The following is a 23,329-nucleotide window of genomic DNA, read 5'->3' as shown; positions in this document are numbered from 1 at the left end:
CGGCTTATATATGTACACATCATTCAATTTAGCTGCTGCGGCTTATGTTCAGGTGCGCCTTATAGTCCGAAAATTACGGTAGTCATATAGATTATAGACGACGCTTTTATTCAAAGTGACTTACAAGTTCTAAGTAACATGGCCAAACATGAAGAAGTACATAGTGGACTTACAGATCCGTCTGAGGCGCTGGCCCCCACTTTGTCCCCCGCTGCGTTCCAGCACACCTCAAAGATGCCCCCCGTCCCCCTGTAGCTGTGGACTAGTGCACCCGTCTGAGAGACAGAGAGGAGAGGTAGGGTCAATTAACATGTCTTAATTAAACATCATGTTCCCAGGAATTGTGTTGCATCTTGGTAGTAGAAGTCGGTAGTAGGAACAAAAGTGATAGTTAGTGAATGCGAGAGGGAAAGAGAAAGGAGGGGGCAGTGTGTGTGTGAGGTAGGAGGGAGGGAGGAGAGAGGAGGGGGCAGGTGTGTGTGTGAGGTAGGAGGGAGGAGAGAGGAGGGGGCAGTGTGTGTGTGAGGTAGGAGGGAGGAGAGAGGAGAGGGCAGTGCGTGTGAGGTAGGAGGGAGGAGAGAGGAGGGGGCAGTGTGTGTGAGGTAGGAGGGAGGAGAGAGGAGGGGGCAGTGCGTGTGTGAGGTAGGAGGGAGGAGAGAGGAGAGGGCAGTGTGTGTGAGGTAGGAGGGAGGAGAGAGGAGGGGGCAGTGTGTGTGAGGTAGTAGGGAGGAGAGAGGAGAGGGCAGTGTGTGTGTGAGATAGGAGGGAGGAGAGAGGAGAGAACAGTGTGTGTGTGTGTGTGTGTGTGTGTGTGTGTGTGTGAGGTGGGAGGGAGGAGAAAGAGGGGGAGCAGGTGTGTGTGTTGGTGAATGGGGATGTAATGTAGGGAGTGCCAACATATAATTCTTGATATGAGGTCATTCTACAAATATATAGCCTAAATAAAAATCTGATTTTTTTCTCATTCCTGCAAAATAAAATCACTGAAAACTTAGCAAATTGTATTGCAATCTTTGAGAAAAGTCACCATAAAATCATGCATTATGGGTCAAAATAGTCAGAGAAAAACACACAAGAAATTCTACTAAACAAACAACTATTTTCTATTATGACATTTAATTTGTTTGGTAGAATAATCAAGTGAATCTATAAATCTGAATGAAGATGTTAGGTTTACTACCCTGACTCAACTGGAAATTGTGGGTTGGGGTGGATTCACAGATTATTGCGACATGGTTTCAACATCCTCATGACCTTAGAACTGCAGATTGTTAGCTCACTAAAACCCTAGAGATTAGTCAAGAGGAAAGACTTGCATGATAGCATATCAATCAATTCTCCCTCTCCCCCCTCACTCTCTCTCCCCCCCCTCCCTCTCCCCCTCCCCCCCTCTCTCGTACCTGAGTGTTCCAGATGTGGACACACTTGTCGAAGGAGCCACTGGCCAGATGTCGTCCGTCAGGGCTGAAGGCCACGCTGTAGACAGGCTCCTGGTGCTTGGTCAGCGTATGGATGCAGATGCCTCGTTCTACGTCCCACAGACGCACTGTCGAGTCAAATGACGCACTGGACACAGAGGGAGAGTGAAAGAGAAAGAAAGATATTATAATAATAATAATTTGGTTACCTGGCTAGCATGAGGTTAGCACTAGGGTTGTTGGTTACCTGGCTAGCATGAAGTTAGCACTAGGGTTGTTGGTTACCTGGCTAGCATGAGGTTAGCACTAGGGTTGTTGGTTACCTGGCTAGCATGAGGTTAGCACTAGGGTTGTTAGTTACCTGGCTAGCATGAGGTTAGCACTAGGGTTGTTAGTTACCTGGCTAGCATGAAGTTAGCACTAGGGTTGTTAGTTACCTGGCTAGCATGAGGTTAGCACTAGGGTTGTTAGTTACCTGGCTAGCATGAGGTTAGCACTAGGGTTGTTAGTTACCTGGCTAGCATGAGGTTAGCACTAGGGTTGTTAGTTACCTGGCTAGCATGAGGTTAGCACTAGGGTTGTTGGTTACCTGGCTAGCATGAGGTTAGCACTAGGGTTGTTAGTTACCTGGCTAGCATGAAGTTAGCACTAGGGTTGTTGGTTACCTGGCTAGCATGAGGTTAGCACTAGGGTTGTTGGTTACCTGGCTAGCATGAGGTTAGCACTAGGGTTGTTGGTTACCTGGCTAGCATGAGGTTAGCACTAGGGTTGTTGGTTACCTGGCTAGCATGAGGTTAGCACTAGGGTTGTTGGTTCCAGGGCCGGTAGGGCTCCATTTGATGGTGTAGATCTCTTTACTGTGAGCCTGCAGGTCATGAACGCACGTGTCCTGCTTCATACTCCAGATCTAAACAGACGCACACACAGAGAAATGGGATCAGCAGGGAAATACAACCTGCCATCCCTGCCACACCTCTACAAGATGACATCCCTGCCACCCCTCTACAACATGACATCCCTGTCACCCCACTACAACATGACACCCCACTACAACCTGACATCCCTGTCACCCCACTACAACATGACATCCCTGTCACCCCACTACAACATGACATCCCTGTCACCCCACTACACCATGACATCCCTGTCACCCCACTACACCATGACATCCCTGTCACCCCACTACACCATGACACCCCACTACAACATGACATCCCTGTCACCCCACTACAACATGACATCCCTGTCACCCCACTACAACATGACACCCCACTACACCATGACATCCCTGTCACCCCACTACAACATGACACCCCACTACACCATGACATCCCTGTCACCCCACTACAACATGACACCCCACTACAACCTGTCACCCCACTACAACATGACATCCCTGCCACCCCACTACAACCTGTCACCCCACTACAACATGACATCCCTGCCACCCCACTACAACATGACACCCCACTACAACATGACATCCCTGCCACCCCACTACAACCTGTCACCCCACTACAACCTGCCACCCCTCTACAACCTGCCACCCCTCTACAACCTGACATACCTGTCACCCCACTACAACCTGCCACCCCTCTACAACCTGACATCGCTGTCACCCCTCTACAACCTGGCTAGATGAGAGCTCAGAGCAGCAGAGACAATCTTCAGCTCACCTTGAGAGTCATGTCGTCTGAACAGGAGGCCAGCAGGTTCCCTGTGGGGTCCCACTTGATTGCATTAACTTCATTCTGAAGAGAGGAGAGAAGGGGATGAGGTGAGGACGTGCCAAGACATGAATCACACACACATTCAAGGAAACTGTTTTATTCACCAAGTACATTTACACATACCAGGCATGTATCCTTTGCATTTCACGCAAACATGGGGAGAACATGTAAACTCCACAAAGAAAGGCCCCCTGCTGGGGTTTGATCTTGCTGCGAGGCGACACTGACACACACACACACAGAGAGAGCGAGAGAGAGAGACAGAGAGAGCGAGAGAGAGAGAGCGAGAGAGAGACCTTACCGTGTGTCCCTGGAATGTCTTGATGGGCCGGTCCTGGGTCAGCTTGCAGACGTGGATACACATGTCCGTACTGCAGGAGGCGAAGGTGTTGTTACTCTGCCAGTCCACGTCGAGGGCTGGGGCTGAGGGAGAAGCAACACACACAGAGACACTCAGGACCACCAGTGGTGCCGGGAGGCAGGATGGCCAGTAACCTTAAGGTATGGTATTACATCTATGGTGCCCACTGTCCTGCCTAAGTGCCCTTGAGCAAGGCACTGAACCTCAAAACTTCCAAGGTCGCTGCACTGCGGGCGACCCTGCGCTCTGACCTCTCTGATGAAATGCATGTGGGTGGGGGACTGTGTGTGTGTGTGTGTAACTAGGAGGGTATGCAAAAAAACACATTTAAATTGCATTGTGTACATTGACAATAAAAGTAATCTTCATTAACTGGGGATCAGGGCAAAGATGCCCCTGGAACACGTTGGAGGACAGACAGGTGACAGGAAAAACCTGTATAAATGGATGCGCAACAAATGTGCTTCCATACAGATGTACTGCATTATACAATTAAGCAATTATACTGTGGGGAGAATTTGACCAGGCATGGTTTGGGTCCAAGTGTGCCCTTATGAGGAAAGGATCACTGCAAATCCATTTTTATTGTTATTCTGAGTGATCACCGTTATCATATCATGAGACATTTCTATCCTGATGGGAGTGGTCTCCAGGATACAACTGTGCCCATGCACAAGGCAGGAGGGGTCACTGGATGGTTTGATGAGTATGGAAATTATGTGAATCATATGCTATGGCCTTCACAGTCACCAGATTTCAACCCAATTGAACACCTATAGGAGACTTTGGACTGACGTGTTAAGACAGTGCTCTCCACCACCATCATCAACACACCAAATGATAGGGTTGGGTACCATTCACATTTGAACCGGTACCTGGGAGTCGATACTGGTACCTGGCGGTACAGTACCTTTTTTCTGTACTTTTATTATAACAAATTCTTTTTCTGTTGTAGAACTAAACTAAAGTCTAAACTTCTCAATTTCAACATAGTTATCACACCACACGAACTAAAACCCCTCCCTACCTCCCTCTCCCAAACTGTTCCTACAACAATTATTTTTTTGTTGCATGATCATGTATACATTTATTATCCATTATTATTTTTTAAGTTTAAATATCAACATTATCCGGGGGAGGAGGGGCGGAGCCGGCATCATGGAGTAGAGACGTGTTCAACGACCGCTCCCTTACTTTTACAACCATAACTTTATTACCCCACTAGTCTTTTATTCTTTTGATTTTTATTAATGATTTCGACAGCTTAATAACTTTATTACAAATATGGCGAGCAAGCGGGCTGCTGTGCGAGGCGTGGCGACGTCGGCAGCTGACAAAACGCAACTACGTTCTCCATGTGCGAGCACAGCTGGTGCAGAGCTAAGCGAAGCTATTAAGCAACTTATTGCAGAGTTGCTGGAAGCCCAATTAGTAAAATACTTTTAATCATACCGACAGTCAGTGACGGATGACATAGAGGCGGCTATTAACCCGGTGAAGGAGAAAACGGAAATACTTCACACAAAGTCCTCGACTAACTCTAAGGAGATTGTCCTGCTCACGAAGGAAGCTAGCCGACAGAGCGAACGCTTACAGTGCGTGGAGAAAAACTTGGCCGTCAAGCAGACAGAGCTGACCAGGATTCAGGCTAGGCTCAATGAGGTCCAGTCTCGGGAAAGACGTTTCAATATAAGAATTGTCGGTATCCCAGAGGAAATTGAAGGGACCCGTCCGCGTGTATGCTTTCTACAACGCAGTTGCGTTTCCGGGTTCCTCTGATTGGCCGCTGACCTATGCTATTACGCCCCCCTTTACACTCTCGCGCTGTGAAGCGCCAGCGGGGCGATGCGGTGGTTTCTCCCCGGCTTCCGTGCGCCGCGCTGCCGCCGGCTTGACTCGGTCCAGCTCCAGCAGCAGCGGCTGGTACTGCAGCTGCTGGTACTGTATGGAGAGAGAGGCACACAACAACAGACAGACAGCTCAGTGATGGAAACCGGCTGTCTGTCTGTTGTTGTGTGCCTCTCTCTCCATACAGTACCAGCAGCTGCAGGTCTGACGAGCACAGAGTTGCCAGTCGATAATTCTTGCTATTTAAAAATATTCCTCTTCTTCTCCCCCACTACTCCTCCAACGGGTGTTTGTGCGACCATGTCGACCTGAACAATGGGGGATAATAATAAGAACGAGCCGCCTCAGAGGGAGGATACCGCAGGCGGCGGAAGACGGCCGCTGCTGCTGGAGCTGGACCGAGTCAAGCCGGCGGCAGCGCGGCGCACGGAAGCCGGGGAGAAACCACTGCATCGCCCCGCTGGCGCTTCACAGCGCGAGAGTGTAAAGGGGGGCGTAATAGCATAGATCAGCGGCCAATCAGAGGAACCTGGAAAAGCAACTGTGTTGTAGAAAGCATACACGCGACCCGTCCTTCAGACTTTGTTATTATTACAGGAGATCCTGGGTAAGGAATTGCTCACTGAACCCCCGGAATGTGACATGGCTCATAGAGCCAACTTAGCCAAACCCAGGAAAGAACAGAAGCCAAGAGCCATCATTGTTAGGATCCACAGACTGCAGGTAAAAGAGCTTATCATCTGTGAAGCCCGATCCAGAAGGGGGAAATTACTTTATGGAAATCATCGCATCGCCATATTTGAGGACTACACACCAGATGTATTGGCCCAGAGAGGGGAATACAGAGAGGCCATGGCTAAACTTTGGAAGATGGGATGCCGACCAATGCTACTTTTCACGGCCAAACTTCGCATAAAACTGAAAGATGAAACAATGAGGAGGATTTGGTCTTTGACTGAGGCGGGAAAATACTTGAAGGAGACACGGGCCGGCCCGGAGGCTGATGAGAATGCTTGCTAACAGCGTGAGTATTGAGCTTAGCTACAATTGGCCTGAGCTAGGCTAGCTAACCAACTTTTGGACTTTCGTTGTGTCGAGCTAAGCTAATTACTAAATTCATGATAATGACAACTGTATGGAATTGGGCTAGCGAGCATGCTAGGACCATCATCTGTTAAACAAGCCAAAGGAGCATGTGCGTTGGCTAGCAGACTGTGCAACATGGAGCTGGCCTGGCTAGGTTGGCTCCGGATCATTACACTAAGCTAACCTCATGTTCAATTAAGCTAGCGGGACATGTGCTGAGACTGACTATAAACTATATTGCATTGAACTGACATAACAATGTTAGCCCCGGGCTCATCTTTTAAGCTCATTGGTTGTCAAGCCTCGTCAATATAACCTATATAAAGTATGGTAGTTACCTGAATGGAAGGGGAACTGTTGTTTGGCTTCTCCTGTGTGGGCATCCCATATGATTGTTGTCTGGCCAGTCACACAGATAGAGAGAAGAGAGAGAGACATATAGAGGATGAGAAAGAGAGAGAGGGAGGAAGAGAGAGAAACATAGAAAAAGGAAGAGAGAGAGAGACAAATAGTTGAAGTAATGAATAGTTAAAAAACCTAAATGTAAACAAGTGTTGCTTGAAAATGCATTTCAGGCTCAGAAAGCAGACGTGCAGAGAAATGATTAGTTCAGACTCTGCCTGTGAGGGTGCTTCACTTTGAGCAGCTCTTTGGAAATACTTATATCTAATATCTAACAGCAGCTAAACTGTTTCACATACAAGCCAACATTTGTAACATCAAATTTGTTTTTAAATGCCATGTGAAAATGTATCATCATGAGAATATTTGCCAATTTGGAGCTGTAATAGTTCTACTAATAAAGTATGAAAGATCCCAATTTATAAATTATTTTAAAGGTGACATGCATTATAAATGTCATTTTTCAGTCTCTAGCATTGTATTATAGTAATAGGAGTTAGTATCAATGTGTTTTAGTGTCTAAATACCATATTGGCGGATTGCTCTGATTCAGCTCAGATAATTTCCTGCTCCAGTAAATTAGGCCATCCTGATTTGAAGGCCTGAATGACGTTACTCAGGCTCTGGGTAGCAGACAGTGATGTGATTGGCTCTGTGGTTGTAGCTAATGCCCGCCCACAATCTACCTAGACTGACTACACAGCAGTGGAAACCACTTCCTCATTCTCTGCATGCACTCTGGAGGGAGAGAGAGAGAGAGAGAGAGAGAGAGAGAGATAGAGAGCAGTCGGGAGCACTTGGGGGGGGGGGGGGGGGGGGGGGCGGACCTGCCGCGCGGCACACACCCCCAAACGGGAGATTGAAAGAAAGAAAAAAAGGAAGAGAGAGGGAGGAAGGGAGGCCCCCCCCCCCCACAAGCTGCCGCGCGGCACACCCGAGAGGGAGAGAAAAAAATCTTCTCTCTCTCTCTCTCCCACCCCCTCCCTCTCTCTCTCTCTCTATCTCTCTCCGTCTACCAGTCGCAGACTGTGTGGACTGACAGTCACTCAAAGTGCTTATGGGCGGAGCCAGGCCATAACAGCTTGAAATCTTGAGGCTGAAAAATTATGGTTTTGAGTACTTGATTAGAAATATAAAACAGCAGTCAGGTGGCGTAGCGGAGATTGCGTTCGTCCCCAACCCCGGAGACGCTGGATTCACCTGTTCGAATCCAGCTCACAGCTCCGGGGTTGTCACCAGCTTGGCTGGCCGTTCACACTAATACAATTGGCAGTATTAGAGGGTGGGAGAAACTGGCGGGGTGGGTCCGGGTCGTTGTAAATAGCGACTCCTACAGTTCGGTCGGGGCGCCTGCTAAGCGCGAATAGGATCTAAGGGCGGTAGTGTGATCCTTCCACACGTTACACGCTCTCAGTGAGAGTATCTTTTTTAAGCTTTTCTTAAAGACCCTGACAAGGTAAATCCCTGATTGGATCTTAATGATGTAATTTAGGATCTAATGTGCATATAGAAAACACCTAAAAAGTATGATAACGTCGCTTTTGACATACAAATATAATTCTTTAGAATAACGCCAGAGACACACCAGATGCTGAAGCGCCGTGAAGTGCCATTCTCATGTGAGCAGGAGCCTGGCTGTTCACATCAGAAGAGCAGAAGCCTGGCTGTTCACACCAGAAAAGTAGGGGCCTGGCTGTTCACACCAGAAGAGCAGGAGCCTGGCTGTTCACACCAGAAGAGCAGAAGCCTGGCTGTTCACACCAGAAGAGCAGAAGCCTGGCTGTTCACACCAGAAGAGCAGGAGCCTGGCTGTTCACACCAGAAGAGCAGAAGCCTGGCTGTTCACACCAGAAGAGCAGGAGCCTGGCTGTTCACACCAGAAGAGCAGGAGCCTGGCTGTTCACACCAGAAGAGCAGGGGCCTGGCTGTTCACACCAGAAGAGCAGAAGCCTGGCTGTTCACACCAGAAGAGCAGGAGCCTGGCTGTTCACACCAGAAGAGCAGGAGCCTGGCTGTTCACACCAGAAGAGCAGGGGCCTGGCTGTTCACACCAGAAGAGCAGGGGCCTGGCTGTCTAGACCAGAAGAGCAGGAGCCTGGCTGTTCACACCAGAAGAGCAGGGGCCTGGCTGTCTAGACCAGAAGAGCAGGAGCCTGGCTGTTCACACCAGAAGAGCAGGGGCCTGGCTGTCTAGACCAGAAGAGCAGGAGCCTGGCTGTTCACACCAGAAGAGCAGGGGCCTGGCTGTTCACACCAGCAGAGCAGGGGCCTGGCTGTTCACACCAGAAGAGCAGGGGCCTGGCTGTTCACACCAGAAGAGCAGGAGCCTGGCTGTTCGCACCAGAAGAGCAGGGGCCTGGCTGTCTAGACCAGAAGAGCAGGAGCCTGGCTGTTCACATTTCTCCACACAAGAGATTTTGCTCCTCTGCGTCAATCACACGTAGAGATGCTCACGGCCCACAGAGAAAATAGTCCAGACGCCAAAATCGCTGAAGACTGCGTGGAGCTCTGTGCTATGGTGCGGCCGGTCTGAACGGTACAATCTGTTAACATGGGTGCCGAAAGGAAACTGACTCTGTGTCCTCTGTGTCCCTGGCATAAGTATCTCTCCCTTCCCTGGTTATAGGGTTGCAGTTTGGCGTGGCTAAGCAAAGAATCTTATTACGTAATTAGATTGCTTTCATCTCCTGCATTCCATGCACCAATCATATTTAGGAGAAAGATGATTTTTGTATTCAACTCGTCTTTGATGTCAATATTTCAAAAATCTGTCATCGAAATCATATTTCCTTTCCGGAGCCCTGAGATGTACTGGTGAGCTCCACTCAACTGTCTAGCGGTTCGAGAGCGCCATCTGGTGGCCGATCGGCAGATGAGGGAGGGGCGCGCCAAACAGGAAGTGCTCATCCATATGTGCTCCGGGCACTCGCGATCGTCAGCCGGACTCCATCTCAACACACTGGATGATCAATCGCTCGCCCTAACTCAATAAACAACGTTATTTGGACGTATATAGTATTATACAACCTGGAAATGGTTCATCAGGATCAACATCCCATAATCAAAAACGGTCTACTCCACGCTGATCGTCCAACGGCGCGAGGAACATACGATAAGATTCAGCGTTATTTTCTAACGTATTCCATATAAACTGCTATGATGAACATATGACCCACTCTGGATGAATCATCTAACGCTGCCCACGGAATTATAAACGATCTCCCCGCCCATCCGGTCATCATCAGATCATACGTAGATCATTCTAGAAGTACGTCCAGTTGAAATTTTTCATCTCGCACAGATTCCTACCAAACTGTATCTGATCATCAATATAATGCATTTAGGGCTATAAATCACGTTCTGAAGAAAGCTGCAGAAAACGATAAAAACATACTTATACTTTAGACCATATTTTAGTATGAATATGTGAATGAAAAAGTTTAACGTTGCTACACCCTGAAAAATACATATAGGACATTGAATGGGCCATAATAATGGCAATGTAGCAATAGAATTAAAAAAGTTATAGCCCTGCAAAGAAGGGGAACTTCTCCATAGACAAATAGAGCTGGCGAGGGATGGTAAATTATGAATTTAACCCATGGCGATCAAAGTGTTAACAGTGCATATCCAATGAAATCACCATTTAGTTAAATGTCTTATACAGGATATACCCCTAATACCTGTTATCTAGTACCCTACACACATATGCTCTAGCTCGTACCCCCCCCTCCCGGACCCCCCATTGGATAATCCATCCATTATAACTTGTTCCTACCAGACACTACCTTTATATGCTAGCTTTTATTCTCTCCACCACTTCTAACCACATTGTCATTTTGGATTCATTGAGACCCAAAATTCTTGCTGTAGATATTTCTTGATAAATCACATCGAGATATGTAAGAATCCAGATCTTCCGGCACATTTTTTCCGGTTGAAACCACCGTGATGCTATCAGCTTTTTAGCCACTGTGATACCAGATAAAACCAATCTCTTTAGCTGTGGATGTACTGCACACTCAAAGACATCATTCAGCAGTAATACAGAGGGGTGTACAGGTATATTCAGAGTTAAGAGATTTGATAATGGTTGGTCACTTCTTTCCAGAATATCTTAACTGGTGGGCAGTCCCAGTACATGTGCATAAATGTCCCCTCGTCCCCATTTGTACATAAGGAGCATTTGGGGTCTTGTTTAAGACCCATTTTGTTCAGTCTTATAGGAGTTAAGTATGTCCTGTGAATATAGTTAAGATTGATTTGTTGATGGTCCGGGTTCCTTGATGCAAGTCGAACATTTGCCCAGGCTTCTTGCCAGTCAAAATCTATCTCCAGGTCTGGTATATCCCTCCTCCAGACTGAGTCTAGATGGAGGGTTTCATATGAGGATGTTAGTAATTGATGATAAAAATCTGAAACAAAACCTCTCGATGTCTCTCTTTCATAGAAGAATTTGTGGTATCTGTGGTGTACAATTGGTATCCTTAATGGAACACCGTGAGCCTTCAAACATGCCAATAACTGTGCGTAAAAATAATATGTGGACTTGGTGAGATTATTTTTTTTGCGTATTTCATCATAACTACAAAAACCCTGTTTGTTGAAAACATATCCTAATGAGTGTATGCCTTGCTTTTCCCATCTAGGGAATCTTATAGGTTGTTTTCCAATCAAGAGTGCATTGTTATTGAATAAGGGAGTATGATTATGCCATTTCTGTGGGATAGAATATTTTTTTTGTGTTTCACGCCATATCCGGATCGCATGAGTAATTATGGGGCAAAATTTCCGTTCGCATTGCTTAATTGATAATTTTGGTGTATACTATGTCCTTCAGCCTATGTGGAGCTACTATATTTTCTTCTAAATTTCTCCAGGATACTGATGCTTGGGGATCAAACCATGTTGTCAGTGGTCTTAAAGTGTACGCCTTAAAATAGTGGTAGAAATCTGGAAATGGCATACCACCGTCTGCTCTGTTTCTCTGTGCGGTGGATCTTTTTATACGTGGTGGTTTGTTATTCCAAATAAATTTGTATGTGGAGGAGTTTAATTCTTTCAAGGAACCCTCTGGAGGGGGTAACGGTAGCATTGAGCTGAAGAAGTTGATTCTAGGTAGAACGTCCATCTTAACTATTGATACCCGTGCCTGTACTGAGTTTTTGAGTTTTGACCACCTGTCAAGGTCGTATTTGATTTTGTTTTGGATTTTTACGTAATTGTGCTTCACCGTTTGGCTTATGGTAGGGAATATTTCAACTCCCAAACATCTAAAGTGTTTTACCATCGGTATCTCTTCTGGGAGGGTTATATTTCTTTTTGCAGGGGCGTTAAGTGGGAGGAAGGCCGACTTCGGTCAATTTATCCTAAATCCCGATAAATCTCCAAAGTCCTCAATCAGCTTGAGAAGGTGAGGCAATGCGGTGTTGGGGTTACGTCGTCCGCATATAAACAAATTTTATGTTGTGTGCCCTTGATTACGATTGGTTCTATGGATTGGGATTGTCTTATATATTGTGCTAAAGGCTCTAATGATAGATCGAATAGTCCGGGACTAAGAGGGCAACCCTGTCTGGAAGAACGTGATACCGGAAAGATTTCGGAGGTGATTGTACCTGTTGTAATCATGGCCGATGGGTCTTTGTATAATACTTTAATCATATCAATGAATCCTTTTCCTAACCCCATCCTTTCTAATACTGCCCATAGATACGACCATTCCAACCTGTCAAAAGCTTTCATTGCATCCAGGGACAGCATCGCCTTAGGTGTGGTGTCGTCCTTGTTAGCATCTAGTACGTGTAGTAATCGTCTTATGTTATCAGTGATCAAGCGGCCTCTTATGAAGCCAGTTTGGTCCGGATGAATTAAAGACGTCATGTGCTTTTGTAGTCTGATGGCTAATACCTTAGAGTACAGTTTGATATCGGTTCCGAGGAGGTCTATAACTACCGCACTCGGTGGGGTCTTTGTCTTTTTTAAGGAGGACTGTTATGAGTGCAATATTGTCGTGTTTATGGAAGTTCCCCTCATTGACTGAGTATAAAATCATATTTAGTAATAAGGGTCCAATTATGTCCCAACAAGAGAGGTACATTTCTGGTGGGATACCGTCTCTTCCAGGAGCCCTACCACTTTGCATTTCAGATATGGCCTCCCTAAGTTCATCTAGTGTGATCGGTGTTTCTAACTGTTTAGCGTCATCCTCTGAAAGTTTAGGGAGGTTAATTTGATTAAGATATGTGTCCATTTTGTTTTGATCGAAGGTCGTTTCTGATTTGTACAAGTTGGAGTAGAATTCTTTGAATGTCGCGTTTATTTCTTTAGGTTCTGTAACAAGTCCTTGTTGTAATTTAATGGTAGTTATATCTGCAAATTTTGCGTCAACTCTTAATCGCATAGCTAATAGGTGACTTGGTTTGGAACCTTGAGAGTACTGCTGTTGTCTTGTGCTACGTATTTGTATTTCAGATTGTTGTCTGTATATGGCGTTAATCTCTTTTTTTAGTATATTGACTTGATTTTCCAGTCGAACCGAGTTGTTGTATTGTAAAGAATTAAATAACGTTGAATAAATCGTTTCCAGTTCAGCCAGTTGAGCATCGATTCTTGCGTATTTTGGAGGAAAAGCTATCAGTGAAATCCTTGATCATTCCCTTTACCGACATCCATAATATTCTGGGGTCCTGCACCGAATTAGCGTTCATCCGTAGGAATACCGTAAGAGCTTCTTTGATTTGTGTAATGAATTCCTTGTTATTAAGCAGCATCGAGTTAAATCGCCATCTTGGGGCTCGGGATGATAGTATACCAAATGTTCCTTTTAGGAGTAAATAACAGTGATCTGATAATGCATTGGGTATCATTTCCACATCATAGTTATCAAATAGGAGAAAGATGATTGAAGCTGACTTCACAACACTTCCAACCATCTCCCTCATGGGGAAACGATGCATCGTGCTCTTCTTTGCTTTTAGCTAGATTGAGATTGATTGATTATTAAAATGAGTCTGACATGGCTTGAAAGCTACTGTAGGGTGACCATATTTTCAAACCCCCAAACTGGGACTCTTAAGTGTACCTCACGTTAATGTACACGCACGTGTATGCGTTCATGAGCGCGTACCACAGGCGTTTTCATCAGGATGGGGAACAATTATTTCAGCACTTGGCACACCTACAGAGTGCACCTTTCAACACCATGGACATGTGGTGCATTGTTTATGCTTTTATATTGGGTTAGGTCATAATGAGTGGGACAAAACATGATACACATCTATATAAGAGTGGTGAAAACTGTTACAATTTGGTAGTGAGTGTTGAAAAGTAGGATCTTTTTGTGTTTTACAGATATTCGTCGGGATGCATCTGGCAGAGAGACGTGACTTACATTGGCCTCTGTTTCAGTATGAAGCCATTATTGGTGATCTCCCTACATCACCTCATTGCTGGATTGGAGGTCTGGACCTCATCTTACTCACTCTGGTGATTGGCTTACACTTAACTCATTGGACGCCACTGACTTGAGCATCGTTTGTTCCTACCACGCCGACGCTCTAAAAGATAGGAATAAGTGGCGGTGTTTGCAGGGCTATATATATATTCTATATTATAGCTATGGATACAATACTATGGCCCATTTGACATCAACTATCTATCGTTCAATATGTGAAAAAGAATATATTTTTTCATCAATACGTTCGCGTGTTATACTGTGTTGAATATAAGAATAGTTTTAGAGTGATTCTGTCTAATCCCAGAAAAAGACGATATGCAGCGAAACGTGAATTTCAGAGACAAAAAAGGTATGCATCTTCTTGTCTAACTCCAGGGAAGAATAAGCTAATTTCCCAACATGTTGGAGTTTTCCTTTAAATGTTAGCCACAGTTATGTGTTACTGGGCCTCATGTATCAAGCATAATACAAAAAGAAGGATTGTACGGAGAGATTTTCAAATATACACTCAAAATTAATTTCCACTAGAAATTTTATTATAAGGAGTCTTTGGAAACAGCTGGCATGCATATTTTATGTTTTAACACTTTAATCGCCATGGGTTAAATTCATAATTTACCATCCCTCGCCAGCTCTATTTGTCTATGGAGAAGTTCCCCTTCTTTGCAGGGCTATAACTTTTTAAATTCTATTGCTACATTGCCATTATTATGGCCCATTCAATGTCCTATATGTATTGTTCAGGGTGTAGCAACGTTAAACTTTTTCATTCACATATTCATACTAAAATATGGTCTAAAGTATAAGTATGTTTTTATCGTTTTCTGCAGCTTTCTTCAGAACGTGATTTATAGCCCTAAATGCATTATATTGATGATCAAATACAGTTTGGTAGGAATCTGTGCGAGATAAAAAGTTTCAACTGGACGTGGTTCTAGAAGTTTCTACGCATCATCTGATGATGACCGGATGGGCGGGGGATCGTTTATAATTCCGTGGGCAGCGTTAGATGATTCATCCAGAGTGGGTCATATGTTCATCAGATCAGTTAGTATAGAATACGTTAGAAAATAACGCTGAATCTTACCGTGGCTTCCTGGCGCCGCTGGCAGATGAGCGTGGAACAGATTTTTTTCTATTATGGGATGTAGAAATGCCCGATCCATTTCCAGGTTGTATAATAGTATATACGTCCAAATAACGTTGTTTATTGAGTTAGGGCGAGCGATCTATTATCCAGTGTTTCAAGATGGAGTCGCGGGAGCTATAGCGAGTGGCCGGACCACATAATGAGCACTACCGGTTCAAAGGTTAATATCCGGTTGGCGATCTGCCGATCGGCCACCAGATGGCGCTCTTGAACCGCTAGAGAGTTGAGAGGAGATCAGCAGTGTGTCTCAGGGCTCCGGAAAGGAAATATGATTTAGATGACAGATTTTTGAAATATTGACATCAAAGACGAGTTACGGCGTCTTCGGCAGAATGAGCATGGCTCGGAATGACGTGAAAACTCGTCCGTGGCAATCATAGTGTTAAGTAAATTGTGCCACAGTGTTTTATCAACTTGCAAACATTGATAAATGACACCCATTGTGTATTTTTGTGTGTTTATGTGCATAGCTACTATTTACCTTATCTACTCCCGCACTGAGTATAAAGTTGCCTTTTTTGTTCCACTTGAGAGCGAAGATAGGACCTTTGTGTTGGCCCAGGGTGCTCGCCAGGTTACCTGCAGGACAAAACACACTGCTGCTTAGAGAGAGAAGGGGATGGAGGCTCAAGTAAAGAGGTGGGTTGAAGTGGGTTAAATACAGTTGTAGAAGTAGTCTCGTCAGTGCAGTCGACGACGACTGGGGTTCTTTCACTTTCAATTCCGTCAAGACAAAACGTAAACCGTGGTTAATCTGTTAATGATAAGAGTGTCCTGGGGCTGCTAGACTAAAGACGCTCACTCATCCATCACAAAACCTAGAGAAATCAGGCGTAAGGGATTGCCGTCCATTGAGTTTGTTTTTCGATTACAACCTAATGGGTTTGTAGAAACAACATCACGCATCATCAGAACTGTCCAACAAACAGACATTGCTAAGTGAAGAATAATTTCAAACAAAGGCAGACAGACACAACATATCAGGATTCTGTAACTAACTGGATCATTTGTTTCATTGACACATCCTGAGAAATCCAGGAACACTAGAATAGAATAGAATAGACTAGAATAGAATATACTTTTGTCAAGTACAATTTTATATTTGTATTTATATTTATAACCCATCATAACTATTGAGGAGCAGTGGGCAGCCACAGTCTGGAACCAACTCCAGTTGTAATGGCAGTACCTTGGTCAAGATACCAACTCCAGTTGTAATGGCAGTACCTTGGTCAAGGGACCAACTCCAGTTGTAATGGCAGTACCTTGGTCAAGATACCAACTCCAGTTGTAATGGCAGTACCTTGGTCAAGGGACCAACTCCAGTTGTAATGGCAGTACCTTGGTCAAGAGACCAACTCTAGTTGTAATGCCAGTACCTTGGTCAAGAGACCAACTCTAGTTGTAATGCCAGTACCTTGGTCAAGAGACCAACTCCAGTTGTAATGTCAGTACCTTGGTCAAGAGAACAACTCTAATAGACCATAATATTGCTATTTCTGGTTAGAGAAGCACACTGACCGTCCTTCGTCCATATCCTGGCAAAGCCGTCGTAGGAGCCGGTTGCTAGTAGCGTTCCCTCACTCTGTCAACAAGAGAGAGGACAAGTGAGCATAGAACAATACATGTACAATATGTGTGCATTGACTGACTGCATTTACACAATGTATGTCCCTAGTTTCACGTAGCCATACTTTTCTCCACACTACAAAGAGAGGTCTAGCTGAACATATTATCATTCCACTATAAGAGGGGAAAAAAACACTCCGGCTAGGTTGTATTTATTTAAACCAATCACAATCATCCTTGGTGGCGCTAAGCCCAGGATGCAGCAACGGTGCCCTTGCAAAATAGTGTTGCAGATAGCGGCGGAGGAGGAGGATTCCCACTGAAATAGTCGGCCACTGGCATGCTTATGCCCACAGTCTACATCCTGTGACCCAGACTAGTATGTCCCTAATCTGTGTGTAATTGTATATATACACATAAATAGATTATTCAAATATGTATGTATGTGATTGTGTTGTGTGTGCCTGTGTATTGTGCGTCCTTACATTCCAGTCTAGCGAGGTGACATCCTTGTTGCTGGGGACGTCCTGGCCTCCCTCCCGGATGCAGTGTCTCAGGACCAGCTGGGTGGAGCTGCTGCTGCTGGTCTCACTCAGGTTCCAGATACGAGCCGTCGAGTCCCCTGACCTGGGGGGGGGGGGGGGGGGAGAGATACAGAGAGAGAGATGGAGAGGGAGGGAGAGAGATATGGAGAGATGGAGAGAGATATGGAGAAAGAGAGATATTATTTACTACTACTATAATTATTTTTTTATCCTTTTTTTCTCCGCCTGATTTTCAATTTTTCTCCCCATCCCAACTTAGTCGTTGTGCCAATTCCCGCCCTCCCCTACCTGGTTGTTGTGTGCATGTTCCTCCTACTGGTCGGTACAAGGGAACCCTGAAGTCCACCACATGCTTCCTCCGACACATGTGGAGACAGCCAGTGGCTCTTTTTTCACCTGGCAGCGAGGACTCTCATTGGTGAAGCGTAACGCGTGGGAGGTCACGCTGCCTTCACCATTTCCTGCCTTTCGCTGAGCAGGCGCCCAGACCTGACCTGTAGGCGTCGCTGTCCACAACACCAGATTACCACCCTCGACTTCCCTCCCCCTAACTCAGCCAAACGAGTTAGTATGACGACCGGCCCAAGCCGCAGGGCAATGCTGACTCCAGGAGTCGAGACCGCAGCCTCTTGCATTGGTGACGAGCGCAATCTCCGCTACGCCACCCGACCGCCTATTAACCTTTTTTATTTTAACAGTGTTAACCATTTTTTTCTTGTGGGATTATTTCATCATCATCCTCTGGACCAATAACAGAGGTAAGGGAGAGGAGAGATAGGGAGAAGAGGAGAAAGTAGAGAAGATATAGGGGGAAGAGGAGAGTAAAGAAGAGACAAGATGGGAAAAAGAGGAGATAGGGAGAAGAGGAGAGAGGGAGATAGGAGAGAAGATGGGAGATGAGAAGAGAAGAAAAGAGAGGGAGAAGATGAGGGGAGATAGGGAGAAGAGAGGGAGAAGAGGAGAGAAGAGAATAGGAGGGATAGGAGAGAAGAGGGGGAGATCATAAGAGAAGAGAGGGAGAAGAGGAAAGAAGATGGGAGATAGGGAGAAAAGAAGAGGAGAGGGGGATAGGAGAGAAGAGGGAGAGATGAGAAGATAAAGAGAAGAAGGGAGAAGAGAGATAGGGAGAAGAGAAGAGAGGGAGAGAAGATGAGAATAGATAAGATAATAGGGGGAGAAGAGGAGAGATATAGAGAAGAGGAGATAGAAAAGAGATGGAGAGAAGAGGAGAGATATAGAGAAGAGGAGATAGGGCGAAGAGAAGGGTACCCTGAGGCTAGCAGGTCGCTGACTGGGTTCCAGGCGCAGATGAAGACCTCAGACTCGTGTCCTCGCAGCACCATGGCCTTGTTCTGAGGGATCTCCACATCCCCATCCACCTCCATCAGGTCTGCATGGTTGTCTGAGCACAGGGAACACACACACAGTTAATAGTCACTCCTCAAAAGGACCATGGATGTAGGTGTGGCAGCTTACTTTATCCTCACTTGTTGAGCTGTGTGTTGGTCTGGGAGTGTGTCTGTCGGTCTTAATAAACTGGCTGGTAAGAGGCCCCACAATGCGTTGTTATAATGATACTAGAGTAGGGATGGGTATCGTTAGGATTTTATCTATACTACTACTCTTATCGATGCTGCTTAACGGTTCGGTACTTTATCGACTCTTATCGGTTATTTTTTCCTCTTTTTCTATTTTTCTCCCATCCCAATTACCCGCTGTGCCAATTCTTCCCTCTCCCGTCTTGAATGTTGCTCGCATATGCCCCCCACTGGCCGGTTGTAGGGAGCATACAAGCCTTGCATCACGTGTCCCCTCCGATACACGAGGAGGCAGCCTGTCACATCTTTTCACCTGCCAGCGCGGACTCTCATTGGCGAGGTGTAACGTGTGGGAGGCTCACACTACCCCCGCCATTTCCTGTCTCTGCTGTGCAGGCGTCCCCAACCGACCTGTAGGAGTCGCTGTCCACAACGTCCAGATTACCACCCATCGACTTCCACCCGCTAACTCTGCCAATTGAGTTAGTATGACGACTGGCCCAAGCCGGAGGCAACGCCGACAGCCGGAGTCAAACCCGGTGTCTCTTGCGTTGGTGACGAGCGCAATGTCCGCTGCGCCCCCCCAGCCGCCCTCTTATCGGTTCTTTTTGATTATTTTGCAAGAATTATTTTTTTATTAATTAAGAACAGAATCGACATTGCTTTATTATTCTTTTATATAACTATATTACTGCACATGGCTACTTTTTGATCAATTAATACAAGCCGTCAGATAAATTAACTATTTTGGGACTTTCGATTTTATTTAGAAGTTCTTTTTTTTTATCCACTTTTTCTCCCTTTTTTTTTTTTTATTGATCTTTTTCCCCCTCCTTTTTCCTCAGATTTTCTCCCATCCCAATGTTAGTCGTTATGCCAATTCCCAATCCCCTTCCTGGTCGCTGCGCACCTACCCCCCACAGTCGGTCTGGGAGAGTGGAGGCTATCACGTGCTTCCTCCGACACACGTCTAGCCAATCAACCGCTTCTTTTCACCTGGCAGCGCGGACTCTCACTGAGAGGGTGTAACGTGTGGAAGGATCACACTACCCCCCTTAGATCCTATCCGCACTGAGCAGGCGCCCCGACCGAATTGTAGGAGTCACTGTTTACAACGACCCGGACCCACCCCGCCAGCTTTCCCACCCTCTAATACAGCCAATTGTATTAGTGTGAACGGCCAGCCAGGCTGGTGACAACGCCGGGAGCTGGATTCGAACAGGCGAATCCAGCGTCTCCGGCGTTGGTGACGAACGCAATCTCCGCTACGCCACCTGACCGCCCCGTTTCTCCTCCTTTTTCTGTGTTTTTCTCCCATCCCAATTTCCTCTCGTGCCAATTCTCCCTCCCCTGTCTTGATCGTTGCTCGCATGTGCCCCCCACTGGTCGGTCGTAGGGAGGGTAGATAGATACTATCGCATGTCCCCTCCGATACATGCAGAGTCAGCCCGACACTTCTTTTCACCTGCCAGCGCGGACTCTCATTGGCGAGGTGTAACGTGTGGGAGGCTCACACTACCCTTGCCATCTCCTGTCCTTGCTGTGCAGGCGCCCTGACCGACCTGTAGGAGTCGCTGTTTACAACGATCAGATTACCACCCACCGGCTTCCCTCCCGCTGACTCTGCCAATCGAGCCAGTATGACGGCCGGCCAAGCCGGAGGCAACGCTGACAGCCGGATTCGATACCAGTGTCTCTCGCGTTGGTGACGAGCGCAATGTCCGCTGCGCCACCCAGCCGCCCCCTTATTTAGAAAGTTCTTAAATCAGAATGTCCCACCCAATACCCAGCTGTTAAAAACGGTTCAATACTACATTTTATTAGTAGAGATACTTTTAGAACAATAGCCTGATGCTGTATTTTCCATGAGTTGAGTGGATGCATGACCGGAGCAGTGTGTGTGTGTGTGTGTGTGTGTGTGTGTGTGTGTGTGTGCGTATGTGTGAGAGCGCACGCTTTGCGTAGTGGGCATGTCAACAGTGTCAGCTGAACTCGCACCAAACAAGGCATAGGGAAATAGTCAGACATCCCAGAATTATTTCATAATACAAAGTTTCTGAATGGACGTTTGAATTAAACCAGGTTGTATGCAGTGATGAACGGTCTTTCCCCGCGGAACACAAGTTACTTAACGTTACACATGTCGCGCTATGCATGCTTAGCTTGCTAACGTTAAGATAGCAGTGTAACTTAATGTTACACACGTCGCGCTATGCATGCTTAGCTTGCTAACGTTAAGATGGCATGTTACACAGGTTGCGCCATGCATGCTTTTTTCGAACGTTTCTGTGTTTTGCTTCAGCATGGACAGCACCTCTCAAGTACCCGTATGTGCATGTGTGAGTGTGAGCCGAGTGTGTGTGTAACTAACAGCCCCGCTCCTCGTGCAGACGGAGAGACAGAGGGAGGAGAGATATAGAAAACAGCCAACAAGATTAGTTTGCGACGTTTAAATTCCTCGAAAGAAAACTCCATAATTTCTCGAGTACCGATAGCAAAACCGATAACGTCGGAGCTTATCAACACTCTTTTCTAATTTAGTACCGGTTCCCGTTTAGAACCGGGTTTCGGGGGGCATCCCTATAGTAGTCACGATATTGTTATAGCGCAATGTTATACACTGTGATACAATGTGATTTATTACCTTTTGTCAACTGCAAATTATGCCCCCAATGGAAAACTGTGTCAACAGTGGTACACACACAGTGAACCTTTGTGTTACATATTTACTTGTTTTCACCTATAATTTCCACACTTTGGGCCGGGGGGAAGTGGACCTGAACACCACCTATATGTAATATAAATGTGTAGGGGGGGAACACAGTGTGCACTCAATGAACGTGTGTTATTTTATATGTTCTTCACATAAAATGAGCCAAGGCCAATGAGTCTCATATATGACAGTGACACAACTTCCAAGAGATATAGCGCTAGTTCTGTTAACTTTAACACGTTGGCAATAATCAAACTGCAAAACCTAATTTGACTATCAGTGACGCCCACGTGACTAATCTCTACTCACTTGCTAAGGCGTGTGCTCCATTCTCCTCGCCATTGGCCGTGTTCTCGCCATTCTTGCCGTTGCCGGCGATGCTGCCCCCGGTGGTGGAGGCTGGCGTGGCAGCGGCCGCCTGCTGCTGGGCCATCTTGTCCCGGTAGGCCTGCTGGCGCGTCTGGACCACGTCCGGCATCACAGCGTCGATCAGAGACAACGACTCGATGGGCCGCCCGTCGAATAACGTGCCATCCTGAAGACATGGCAGGAGGAGGAGGAGGGTTTAAATCCATGCTCGTGTGAGACACGGGATAGAAGTGAACAACGTGAAACAGAAAATTATCCAACAGGAACGAATAGAATAGAACAGTAGAGTAGAGTAGAATACCAAGGAACATTACTGAGAAAATGGGATTTTGATCATTCAATTAAATAGATAGTATAGAAACACAACTTCATATAATACAAAATAATTAAAAAAAACAATAAAAGATCTTTCTTAAAAAAATGTCCAACAACATCAGATTTTTACTTGTAATTGTATTTACACCATTTGTTCAGTAGTTTTCCTGTGTCTCACCTCGTTGATGCTGACTTCAGCCTCCACGTACTGCAGGCCCTTCTGGATGATGCTGATCAGGGCAGCAGGGGGCACCAGCGCACCGTTGATGTTGGACTGGCTGATGTGGCTTTCTATGCCAAAGGTAAATGCAGAGTGGGAGAACCCTGGAGGGAGGGAGGGAGGGAGGAAGGGAAAGAGAAAGGGGGGGGGGGGGGGGCAATGAATCATTATGTCAGTATCCGAGTTGCCAAAATGTTACTAAGTGTAATTTGGATATATATGCATCATGCGAAGTAGGGGTGGACGGTATAAACGGTATACGGTATAAACGGTATGAATTTGCTCTACGGTATGGATTTTGAATATACCGTGTAACCGGTAGTGCAGCTCTAAAATAGCAATGACGTCATGTAACCACAGCGCGACTATTTCACTCGCATTTGCCCCTAAAAATAGATAGAATTAGTCATAGATAATAGATATGTGCGAACTGGAAAAATTTATTTAGGAGGCTTCGCGCAGTGGGCGTGCCAGCCCCTACCGCACGCATGTAAACACGGGTCTAGTAGTCTAGTGGGACGGGACACGGGAGCTGTCGGCGTCTCCCTGAGCTAACGTTAGCTTAGCTACCGTTACAAAATGACCCAGTCAACTATTCACTTTTAG

General features: G+C 46.1%; 1 protein-coding gene across 1 annotated transcript in view; it reads right to left on the bottom strand.

The window, feature by feature from the left end:
• The window catches only part of LOC311225566 (F-box-like/WD repeat-containing protein TBL1XR1), a 178,347-nt gene that overhangs the window by 1,974 nt on the left and 153,044 nt on the right, over positions 1–23,329 (bottom strand). The window contains exons 4-15 of the mRNA XM_084310912.1: positions 22,682–22,827; positions 22,129–22,354; positions 18,838–18,970; positions 17,509–17,650; positions 16,976–17,039; positions 15,936–16,033; positions 6,782–6,842; positions 3,450–3,571; positions 3,095–3,169; positions 2,198–2,325; positions 1,401–1,566; positions 174–275 (exon numbers count right to left, since the gene is read on the bottom strand). Of these exons, the coding sequence (XP_084167038.1) occupies positions 174–275; positions 1,401–1,566; positions 2,198–2,325; positions 3,095–3,169; positions 3,450–3,571; positions 6,782–6,842; positions 15,936–16,033; positions 16,976–17,039; positions 17,509–17,650; positions 18,838–18,970; positions 22,129–22,354; positions 22,682–22,827 (1,463 nt within the window). The remainder of the gene's footprint in view (positions 1–173; positions 276–1,400; positions 1,567–2,197; positions 2,326–3,094; positions 3,170–3,449; positions 3,572–6,781; positions 6,843–15,935; positions 16,034–16,975; positions 17,040–17,508; positions 17,651–18,837; positions 18,971–22,128; positions 22,355–22,681; positions 22,828–23,329) is intronic.

Source organism: Notolepis coatsorum (assembly GCF_963971535.1).
Source record: "Notolepis coatsorum genome assembly, chromosome: 3".
Classification (NCBI taxonomy): domain Eukaryota; kingdom Metazoa; phylum Chordata; class Actinopteri; order Aulopiformes; family Paralepididae; genus Notolepis; species Notolepis coatsorum.
Note: the sequence above shows the minus strand (reverse complement) of the source record. Positions and strands in the feature narration are given on the sequence as shown.